We start from the raw sequence: 12512 nt of genomic DNA on the forward strand, positions 1-12512 counted from the left end.
CTCTTCATTTTGCTTCTACAGTTCTTCATTGAGGGCATGGACCTGAGTGTGAGGTCTGCATAGTAGCTAGTGTGAAAGTGGAAGTGGGAGCGGTGGGTAAAGCAGTGTTGTCACGAGTAACACCTTTCTTACCTTTACCTGCCATATCTGAAACAAATATAATACATGTTTAGAGACCAAATACACAAATACACAATATTGTATCAACTTTTTATTTTACATTACACAAATTTCTAATGTAAATTTTGGCAAAATCTCCCCTAATACATGAATATTTTATTATATTTGTTTACACTTAATAAAACATGTATCTAATGTAAATTTTGGCAGAATCTCCCCTAATATATGAATATTTTCCTATATTTTTTTACACTTAATAGAACAAATTTCTAATATAAATTTTGGTAGAATTTTTCCTAATATATGAATATTTTTCTATATGAATATTTTCACTTAATACAACAAATTTCTAATGTAAATTTTGGCAGAATCTTCCCTAATATATTAATATTTCCTTACATTTGTTTACAAGTACTTAATACAAAAATCTAAATTTTCTTCACACATAATCTATATATTATGTAATCAAACACTTCTTCCAATGCATAAAAAACATACACATTACAATCCTAAATCGTTCTAGAGCACATCCCCTTATAACTCTACAACATGAATATTCTACAAACTCCGCAAACACAAACAATCCAACAGCACACAATAATTAGGTTCGGAGAAGGACCTCTACGCCCTTCCCCCCAGTCATACAATCTCCAATCTTACAACTCTATCTTAGAAATTTTAAGTCTCTGAAATACATCACAAATAAAAAAACTAAACCGATTAAAAGTTAGAGTATCGTACCAGGAACACAATGATGCACATTATCTTTCAAATGGATGCTCCAATCACTCGCAAAAGCAAAAAAACTGAAGCTCCTTGAGAGAGAGAGACAGAGAGAAGCAAGAGAGAGAGAGATTTATGAAAATTGAGGAAGGGGAAGGGGGAGGCGTGAATTTATGGCTTTCAGACATTACAGACAAAAAAATCTGTCTGTAAATGGTTTAATGAAACGGTGCGTTTTAAAGATCCAGTTACAGACGAATTTTTTCATCTGTAAATTCGTCAAGTCCATTTATAGACGGAAAAATCTGTCTGTAAATTGCCACACGAAAAGTCAGTTAAAAAAGGGAAATATTTACAGACGAAAACATCCGTTTGTAACTCCCGCTCTAAATTTTCCTCCCTTTTTCAAATTATAGATGAAAAAATTCGTTTGTAATTCTTGTCTATACTGTTTCGTGCCAAATAGCGGGCAAACTACAGACAAATATTACAGACATATTTTTATCCGTCTGTAGTATAGACGGGTATTATAGATGAATATTTATCCATCTATAATACAAACGGATTTACAGACGAATTTTTCAAAAAATTTTAAAAAAATAAAAATCACAAATCTGTCTGTAAATCCGTCTGTATTACATATGAATAAATATCCATCTGTAATATCTGTCTGTAATCAGCGCTTTTCTAGTAGTGCACCCTTTTGTTTCTTTGGTGCATGAGCTGGGTCCTTATGGGCTCTAACCTTAGTTCTCCTGTAAAATCATAATTTAATTCATCAATAAGTGTAACAGGGTAATGTAAGTCACAATGATACTATAACTAACTCAACTCAATGTATTAACTCAAGCATGTTCAAATATATTTGGATGATAATCCCAAAACAAATAATCTTATTCAAATCAATTTAAATCTAATATCAATATAGCATAGTCCATTCATTTGATTGGATTCCATATTGGTATCATCGGTAGAGGCATTTTAATCCCAAATAAATTTTACAAACTTCATCATGACAGTTAAGCACAAAGAGATACTAGACTTGTAACAACATGCACAATATCTTAACCACTCTTACCCTAATGCAAAGAATAGTCCCTAAGGTTCATGCGAACATGCAAGATTCTAATATCTAAGAATGTTGAAGTTAGAAACTAGATTTTTTGAACATTCAGTGGCAACATCTTCCTAATTTTCACTTTAGTAACTTTTTTTAATTCATGAATCATATTTTTAAAATCCTAGGAATCAAGGAAATTAGGGAAAATCATGTGTTTATAACTGTTACACTTGTCCCTCATCAAAACACCAAAAATATTCCTCTAAGTACCCTAGCTCTGTATTTCAAAATTCAAATTTTCAAATTAACCTAATTAGAAACTTAGGGTTCATGAAAAATCGATGCCTTTATACCCTAAGACACCACCACAATCAATTTCCTTTCAATTTCCAACTAACATTATAACCCTAACTATCAATGTTCCACATTTCAGGATCCTAGGGTTTGAGAAACACAAATCACAACAACAAAGCACACTAAATCGTCACTTTTACAATCCTATTTTTGCCTTTCAACATTAATTTCTGACAATTTTACACATAAAAACCAATGGACCAACATTAAATGAGATAAGAAGAGAAACTACTTACCCTTGACTCATTGTGCAGATTGTGCAATGGAAGAGAGTAAGGATTGAGTGATCTGTGATGGGAAAAAGACTTGAGAGGATTAGAGGGAAGAGTGCATGTTTAAAAATGTAAAAATAACCCTCTTCTCTTCAATTTGAAAACTAGGCCGCACAACTCTCACTATAGCGATGTCTTTTCACTGCAGCGAGAGGGTGACATAATACACCCCCCTTTTCTTCAAGGTTTTCTCACTACAATGAGAATCTCCTTGCTGTAGTGAAAAGACAATAATTTAACTCATTTTTTAGAAGGCTCTCTCGCTATAGCGAGGGATCTCTCGCTGTAGCAAAAATATAAAAAAAGTGTGTAGTTTCATCTGGTTTTTTGCCTCCTCTCACTATAGCGAAAGCATTCTCGCTACAGCGAGAAGTGTCTCACTGTGGCGACATGCTTACAGTCTCAGCCCCTTACTTCACTCATCTCTTGCTGTAGTGAGAGATTTCTCACTGTAGCAAGAAGCACATATCATGCTTCCCAGACTTATCTTTACACTCTCTTAACCTTACCATTCTCCATGCTTTTTCACCCCTTAATCACTCTACCATTCAAAACCAATTCAGCTAACATTCAGCGCTCAAATTCACAACAAAATAGGAATAGATACATTGAATCATACATAGTCACAAAATACCATATTAACTTCCTAAAACAGCTAATAAATATTGAAAACAAACAACATAAAGGATAAAATGACACAAACAAACACTGGGTTACCTCCTAGGAAGCGCTTGTTTAACATCTCATAACTTGAGGTTTGTTTCTTTAAGGATCATGCAGTGAAATAATGGTGGTGAGCCTTTGTCCATTGACCACCCAACTTCTCTGAGTAGCTAGTTCTTGTAATTCCACAGCTCCATAAGGCTTCACCTCCTTCACAAGAAATGGTCCTAACCATTTTGATTTCAATTTTTTAGGGAACAACTTCAACCTGAAATTGAATAAGAGTACAAATTGGCCAGGCTTGAATTCTCTCTTGAGGATCTTTCTGTCATGATACTCCTTCATCTTTTCCTTGTAAAGTTTTGAGGATTCATATACAATGAGTCTCATTTCTTCTAATTCTTGTAGTTGAAGTTTCCTTCTCTCTCTTGAAGCTTACGGGTAAAAATTTAGGAACTTTAAAGCCCAAAATGCCTTGTGCTCAAGTTCTACTAGCAAGTGACATGCTTTCCCATAAACCAGCTGGAAGGGGGAGAGACCTGTAGGAGCTTTATATGAAGTCCTATAAGCCTAGCGTGTATCATCCAACTTAAGAGACCAATCTTTTCTTGAAGCTGTAACAGTCTTTTCCAAGATCCTCTTAATTTCTCTATTGGAAGCTTGGTCTTATAGACCCATTTTACCCCAATGATATCTTTATCTGTGGAGCAATCTACTAGCTCCCATGTGTTATTTTTCTCAATCATTTTTATCTCTTCTTCCATTGCCTTGACCCATACTTCTTGTTTTGATGCTGCTTCAAAGTTCTTAGGTTCAGTTATGGCCAGGTTACAAGTCTTGTATATATCCACCAAAGTTCTAACTCGTCTTGGAGTAGACTCTGGCAAGGAAATTGGTGGTGAAAAACTCTCACCTGAGACTTCTTCAATTTCTTGAGGTTGCTGCATTGGTATGAAAACATTTTTCTGAACCTTTTCATCTTTCCAATTCCAAGCAGCATTTTCATCAACTTCAACATCTCAACTAATGGTGAGCTTCTTGGTTTGCAAGTTGTAGACTCGATATCCTTTTAACTGTATGCTATACCCCAAGAAGATACCTCATATGGTTTTGTCTTCTAGTTTATGTCTCTTGTCTTCTGGAATGTCTATGTAACAAATTAATCCAAAAACCTTTAGATGTTTTGCTGATGGTTTTTTCCCGCTCCAAGCTTCAATTGGAGTTTTATCTGGGATAGCCTTAGTTGGACATCTGTTAAGTATGTAGACACCCGTATAAACTGCTTCATCCTAGAAGGTATTTGACAATTCTTTCTCCTTCAGCATGGATCTAGCCATCTCCATTACTGTGCGGTGCAGTTACTCCATTTTGTTGTGGAGTATATGCGATGGTAAGTTGTTGCTGAATGCCTTCATCCTCACAAAACTTATCAAACTCTTGAGAGGTATACTCTTTGCCACAATCACTTCTTAATACTTTTATTTGTTTACCACTTTGCTTCTCGACAAGGGTCTTAAACTTCTTGAATATTCCAAATACTTCTGACTTTGCTTTGATGAAGTAGACCCAAGTCATTCTAGAAAAATCATTAATGAAAAGGATAAAATATTTGTTATTATGAAGTGATGGTGTTCGCATTGGTCCGCAAATATGTGTTTCAATTAGTCTTTTGCTCTCTAAGCTTTTTCAGTAGAAAATTGCAGTCGGTGTTGCTTGCATGAGTATTGAAGTGACCAAATCTTCGATATCAAAGTTGTGAAGTATCAACTTCTGCTTTCATGGCAATATTAGTCCTTGTTGAATGTTTATTGGAAAACTTTTGTTTCTTTTCTCCATCTTTACTTGGCCAATCTCTTGCTTTTACTGTCATATATCTTACATGTGTCCCTTTGAAATGAAGAGAATAACCTTTCTCCATCATTTGGCCAATACTCAAGAGATTTTCCTTGAGGTTGGGGACTAGTAAGACATCAGTAATAAGTTTTATACCTTTCTTTGTTTGCACCATAATAGTGCCTTTGCCTTTTGGTCAGCGATAGTAACATTCCCCATTTGAACTTTCACTTTGATGGATTCGTCGATATCCTTGAAAATGTTTATATCCTTGGCCATGTGATTGCTACAACCGCTATCCAAGTACCAATTTCTGCTCGTTTCAGTGCTGGAATCTCGGGTAGCATAGAAAAGATGTGGTTCTCGATCATACTCTTCAGCGAGATTTGCTTGATACTTGTTTTTGTTGCGACAATACTTTTCCACGTGTCCAAATTTCTTGCAGTGTCGACATTGTAGTTTTTCACGATACAGACATTCTTCTTTAGCATGATTTGTTCTCTTACAGATACCGCATGGAGGATATTTATCTTAATTGTTTCTAAAGAAATTTCTAGAATTTTTTTAATTTCTAGAAGTTTCTCCATTATTCTTTCTTCCTTCATTCCTTTTATTCTGAGACCGTAATTTGAGCTTTGATTGAAAGACATTTTCTATTGAGTCCTCATCATGCCTTTTCAACCTTTGCTCATAAGTTTCAAAGGACCCTACCAACTCTGTCACTAATAGAGTAGATAAATCCTTTGTTTGCTCAATAGCAGTGACAATTGGATCATATTTACGGAAAATTATGATTAGTAATTTCTCAACAATTTTTTTGTCAAGAATATTTTTCCCGTAAGCTCTCGTTTGATTAACTATTTCTTTTATTTTGGAATAGTAATCCTTGACGGTCTTAGACTCTTTCATTTTTAATAATTCAAACTCTCACCATATAGTTTGGAGTTTTATAGTGCGTACCTTTTTTGCTTCCTTCAAACTCCTCCTGTAGCGTACTCCATGCTTCTTTGGCTGTTGTAGCACCCATTATTCTTGGAAAAATTGCGCCAGTCACAACTTGTTGTAAAGTAAACAAGGCCTTCGAGTCCTTTTGTTTATTCTCCTTCAGTTCTTTTCTTTAAGCTGTAGTAAGGGATGATATGTCTATGGAAGTAGTGAATCCTTCTTCTACAACATCCCACAAATCTTGAGAAGTAAAATATGTCTTCATTTTTGTGCTCCAAAAATAATAAATTTCACCATTGAAAATGGAGATGGGAAGAGATAATGGTTGAGTAGTGCTAGCCATGGGTTAGAAAAATTTTGGAAGTGGTTTATTTTAATTTTGGAATAGTATGATAATATTTCTACACCCAATAGATGACCGAATGCAGCTCTGATGCCACAAATAATTTTTGGTGTAAGTGAAATGAGTAAGATAGTTGAAATATGTTAGTACGAATAATTGAAAATGGTAGTTGAAGAAATTTTAGTAAAAGACTCAAGAGATGGAGAATTAATAGTTTAATTACTTCTTCTTCATAGTTTTTACAATGAGGTAGCATGTCTATTTATAGGCATCATCCACCATTATTTTTAGGTGGTTTAGTATTCTAGAATTATCTTGAAACTAGAAAATACAATTGGTTTTTTCTAGATTATTCTTAATATTTTTTCTAGACTGTTCTAAAAATTTGTATCAATTTCTAATACCAACATATATTGGATTATTATTCCAAGTGTACAAAAGACTTATGCTAATCCTAACAAATTTATTTTGAGATGTATATACGACTTAATAGACACATGCATGATTATTCAAATTGTAACAGAAGTAGAAGCATGTTAAGCATTGAAATATATTGAAGTGGAAGTTGATGCTGTTCTGTGTTCATCATCTTCCATCATCCATGGCAATCAATACATGATCTCTCAAGCTGTCATATCCAGTATTTTGTTGGTCACTACTATCACCATGTTCACGAATGCTATGTGCCTCGTGAAGTAAGTATTGGATCTCCTCATGCTCTTGGTTTGTGTTGGTCCATGGGTGCTCTTCCACGAGTTTTATTCTATCTAACTCCCTTGCCACTTCCTTCATGCCAGGTCTTTCATCCCCTCTAAGTCTCAAGCACCTGGAAGCAAGAATAGCAACCTCCATGACCTGTTCTTTATTTTCTATATTCAAAATGTCAACTTGAATAACTTCAAGCAAGCGATCCTCTTTCAAGCAAGATAGAAAGTGCACAGCAAGACTTCTTTTCTCTTCTGTCTTATCAAAAGAAAAAGGCTTCTCCCCAGTAAGCAATTCTACAAGCACTACCCCGAAGCTATAAACATCACTTTTCTCAGTCAATTGGCTAGTTTGCATATACTCTGGGTCTAAGTAGCCAAAAGTTCCTTGCACAATTGTGGCTATTTCAGTATGGTCAAGTGGAACCAATCTTGAAGCTCCAAAATCAGACACTTTGGCAGTGTAAGTGTCATCTAAGAGGATGTTGGCAGTTTTGACATCTCTATGGATGATGGGTATTGAGGCTGCTGAATGCAAATATGATAATGCTCCCGCTGCCTCTGCTGCTATCCTTAAACGAGTTTTCCAAGATACATTAGTTGTTTCCTTGCCTTTGTGTAAGTAATCAAAAAGGGTACCATTGTTAACAAATTCATAGACCAATAAAGGAACTTCTGTCTCTAAACAACAACCCAAGAGTTTGACCACATTTCTATGATTAATTTGTGATAGCACAACCACCTCATTAATGAATTGCTCAATTTGGCTCTGATCCCCTACTTTGGATTTCTTGACAGCAACAATCCTATGATCTGAAAGAAAACCTTTGAAAACTGTACCATAACCTCCTGAACCGATGATCATGCTTTCGTCATAATTGTTGGTGGCTTTCTTAAGTTGCTCTGATGTGAAAATCATAGTAGACTGGGACGAGTCTTCTATTACTGAGAGTTGTTGTTTCAGAATGATACCACCATTTTGCCGAAAGAACCTCTCCTTTAATCTGATGAGTTTTCTTTTTTGGTATATCAGGTATAACCAAGAACTCCCAAAAAGTAAAGCCATTAATCCTGCACCTACACCTATTACAAAATGTGATGGATGCAATTTCAGAATTGTGCTTTTAATTAATAACTATAACTTTTAAGAAAGGAAATTACGAGTGTATAGCTACATAAAAGAGAAGAAAAACAAAACTCAAATTTGCTTACCAGTGGCAACCTTGGTAAATTTATCATCTCGCTGCTTTTGTCGGCATCCTCCACTTTCTCTCGTTCCATTCCCGATTTGTCCCTCAGGACAGAAACATTCGAAAGACCCTTGTTTTTCACGACAATTATCTTTACTTACGCAATTGTGTTGATCATCAGTCTTACATTCCTCAATATCTACAAATATGTAATAGAAATTAGTAATAATTTCAGAAAACAACGAAGTGAAATTAAATGAAGAGCAATATAAATATTAACCAATGTTGTTAGACTACTGGTTAAGAAATTAAAAGGTTTTTATCAGAAAATAATTAATAAATTCTCTATAATTTTCAATGCGGTCTAACGTATCTGTCTAGACAAAACTTTATACTTTTATTCCTTAATTGTGTTTAAAGAATGCTGGTTAATAAAATAATTTATTAAATAAAAACTATACCCTTAATTAGTACTCACTTATTTTATTTTCTTTTACATTTAATGAGAGAAAAAATCAATTAAATGAAAACAAACTAATTCACTTTTTATAGAAAATTAATATAAAAATAAGAGAAAATATAATTTTTAAATTATGAAATAACCTCACTATTTATTAAATTTCTAAGTCAATTGCAAGTCAACCAATCATAATATTTCAATTTGCTCGCTATTTGTAAGTATTGACTTGGCATTATTGCTTCTTGCTTTAAAATTATACGCTATTTTTACTATTTTAAGTTTGTATTATTTATTCTTTAAATGATAAAGTTACGAAAGCACGAGGTTGGATGTAAAATATTCTTTATTTTTCTTAAGTTTTGATTAAAATTATTTTTTTGTGTTTTTTCTCTTGTATCATATTTTAAATTTTATTGATTTAGAGGATGCTTTGATATTTGAGGTAGATATAATTTCACAGCATAGATGATTAACAATAAAATCATAGATGTATAAATCATAATCATTACAATAGATTGAAAATAATTATTAAATATTTATTACAGAGAAAAGAAATAAGAAGTTGGTCAGAAAAAACTTGTGGACAGTTAAAAATATTTGTAGGGATGTTTTAAGAATTTTAACCAGGATTTAATAGTAAAATGGACAAATAAAGTAAAATAAAAAGAATTGTTGTCCTAAACGCTATGATTTTAAAAATTTTGTTTAAATTAAAAGACAAAATAAATTTAAAGGGTTAATTTTTGTAAAAAAAAAATACTTGAAGAATTTAATTGAATAAAAGAAAAGTTAAAGACTGAAACAAAAGATTAAATTAAATAAAAAACAAAACTTGGCTTATAGATGTGAAGTATAATTTAACGAAGCTATACTGAAGAGAAAGAAAGGCGAATGTTGAACATAATTAGTTACCTTGACAACCATTAAGGTACGGGTTTCCCTGAAAACCTTTGTTACATTGGCAAAGGTAACCAGATCTAGTGGCCGAGTCTTCGCAATGGCTATTCTTTTTACACGCATAGTCATCTTTAAGCTTTGCATTTTCACATGTATCATGTCCAACATTCCAATCAACAATTAACGGAGCCATCTCGAACGGGACACTTTTCAAATGATCCACAGAAAAGCTGTAGTTTTCTTTTTTGACAACAAAGGATAAGCTACAGTTATTAAACTCCCACGTGTCACTGAAATTGTCAAAGGTATACGCTCGCACGCTAATATTCTTCATTCCTCGAGGAATATCAACCTGGCAACACCCCACCCCCGTGCAGTTTCCATCAGCCGGCACATCCTTTGTGCTATTACATATACTTAAGCAACCCGTTGAAGATATCTCACCTTCATGAAAATTCCGGAGATAGCCGTAAGTGTCGCACCCTACACTTATGAATTTGTTATCATCGCTGGAAATGGGATAGTCTGGTAAACTAACTGTGGACCAGGTACTTTCTGTTACTTTTTCATCTGACCTCGTTTTCCTAACCTGGGAGATGTAGGTTAGCATTTCCATTTTACCCTTTAGGGTTATGTTCACAATTGGGACATTACCGTACACTAAATCATTCTGGTTGCAAGTGAAGTTCATTTTTGCCTCCAAGAAACACCTGCGACCCGTCTTTGAATTGCCTATGCCAAATGGGTATGGAATTGAAACATTTCCGCATTTGCTCGGGCAGCCGGGCAAGGCTAGGTCAGGTGGGGCAGCTCCTACCGTTGCTAAAGCAGTCACCAACAGCAGGGTCAGTTGCATCTGCATGGTCTCCGGTTTCGTTTTTAAGTTCAAGATACAACTTAGAGGTGGCTCTGGTTTTTTAGTGTATATATAAGTCCTTAATGGACACGAGAATCCTCTTGCTAGTTCAAGAATGAACAAATTTTTAGCAAGAAGGCTTTTAAAGTTGACAGGGTCACCTTGGATAGAAGTAAGAGAAAATTCAATACTACTGCTATTGCTAGTCAGTCAACCCTTTTCTTATTCTTATTAATTCGAGAAAGAGAAACGATGACTGTTTCTTCATTTCCTGAAAAATACTTTTACGTTTTGATTTTATGAAAATTTTCAACCTCATCTCCAGGTTAAGATAATCAAAAGAATATTTTTTTAAAAAATATATTAAAAATATAAAATATAATAAATATTATTTTCAATAAAACATTAAATTTAATAATTTTATTTTAAGAATATGTGTCCATGTTATATAAAAGAGATTAAAATAAAAATATATAATCATATATAATATTGCATACAGCATACAAAAATTAATATACTGGTAGTGGTAATATTGGTTCTTAGGGATGGTTCTTAAATTCAAAATTAGTTTTTCACAAGAACCATCAATAGTTATCAGCAAGAGTGTGCCACGTTTAGGGAGTAGTGTTTAGCCAGAAACCCAAAAAACTGCATTATTCTTAAAAAAAAATAAATTTAATTTTAAACCATTTTTCTCCAATTGAATGAGACCTGCAAAAAGTAATATAATAATTTAATTTTAAATAAATAATATAATAATTTTAATGGAATCTTCAAAAAGTAATTCAAGATCTTAAGCTTTAGTTCTACCATTTAAAAAATAATAATAAAGTTCTTCAAATATACATGTGGAATTCACATAAAATAAATTTAAGAACTAATTTGATTCAACCACTGAAGACGTACGTTTATGACACGTAGTATATATTCTCTTAACTAATGTGATACTATTTTAATTAATCAATTACTTTTTTTTTTCTAAATTTTCAAATTCCATGTGTTAAGCTCTAAACTTGTATCGGACACAGTGAGATGGTAATATATTAAAATAATAAAAAAATATATTATCATTCATACATGTGCAATAATAGTGCTGATGTATAAAAAAAAAAAAAACATCCAATAAAAAATTAGTTTTTAATTAATCTTTTTGTTAGAGAAATAAAATATTAAAATTGCATTATTTAAATAAAAACTTGACAATTAATAATATAAAATAGAATACATAATTTATTAACGCTTTTTTATTATATTAAATTTGCTAGTGTATAAAATAATATATTATACTAAAAAATAATTTTATCAGAGAAATATTCTAAATTATTAGTAAAAAACATTAGTATATATTGTCAATAGAGAAATATTAATATTTTATTTTTTTATTATAAAATATATTTTACTAATAATCTAATTTTTGTTAGAAAATTATATTAATACGAGTTATCTTATATTTAAGAAACACTGGTTCACTAGTCAATGCTTATTTTAATATAACATAAATTAGCATTTAGTTGATGTGGCATGTAAATATTATTATTAAATATTATTAAAGTGTAATAGTAATAAATTGACAATATTATTAAAGTGTAATAGTATTAAACCAAAATAAATGTGGAAAAATAATGGGCAGACTTGTTGACGTTTAACGAAGACTAGGTCACATAATTTGCTCTACGAGTCACATCGTCTAAAAATTACAATATTTTGTTATACAATAAATTAAATAATAAAATTATGTGTTAATTCTTTTATAAGTTTAATCTTTATATTTTTCAATTTATAATTTATATGCGTATATTCTTTATTAATTAAGCATCTACGAGTCTACGCACGGTAGATTCACTTCGTGACCCGGTGAATTCTGCATATGAAATATTAGGGCAACTGTCAATTATGTCTTCATATATTTTGGAGTCTTGGACAATTCAATAATTTATTCTATAAAAAGTATAATTAAATATCATAATATCAAAGAATAATGTCCCAATTAATCAATATTCATAGCATTCGAAACATAATAATATATAATATTAGGTATTATTTACACTAAAATCTTTTTAAATTTCTTATCATTTAATTTAAGTATAATTAA

The 12512-nt window shown here is 32.2% G+C and overlaps 1 protein-coding gene across 1 annotated transcript; it reads right to left on the bottom strand.

Moving 5' to 3' along the window:
• Window positions 1–6898: 6898 nt before the first annotated feature.
• On the bottom strand, window positions 6899–10426 carry LOC113874263 (putative wall-associated receptor kinase-like 16). Its single transcript, XM_027512500.1, has 3 exons — window positions 9580–10426; window positions 8230–8406; window positions 6899–8100 (listed from the first exon to the last, which is right to left on the bottom strand). Exons 1-3 carry the CDS (start codon window positions 10424–10426, stop codon window positions 6899–6901), a joined length of 2226 nt encoding a protein of 741 aa, XP_027368301.1.
• Window positions 10427–12512: the final 2086 nt, after the last annotated feature.

This window comes from Abrus precatorius, unplaced genomic scaffold (genome assembly GCF_003935025.1).
Source record: "Abrus precatorius isolate BTA unplaced genomic scaffold, Abrus_2018 Scaffold8, whole genome shotgun sequence".
NCBI classification, from domain to species: Eukaryota; Viridiplantae; Streptophyta; class Magnoliopsida; order Fabales; family Fabaceae; genus Abrus; species Abrus precatorius.

Coding starts and splice junctions, on each gene's coding strand:
- LOC113874263 (XM_027512500.1), bottom strand. CDS start 10,426: ATGCAGATGCAACTGACCCTGCTGTTGGTGACTGCTTTAGCAACGGTA. Junction 8,407..9,579: donor GTACCTTAATGGTTGTCAAG/GTAACTAATTAT, acceptor ACATATTTGTAG/ATATTGAGGAATGTAAGACT. Junction 8,101..8,229: donor ATTTACCAAGGTTGCCACTG/GTAAGCAAATTT, acceptor ATTTTGTAATAG/GTGTAGGTGCAGGATTAATG.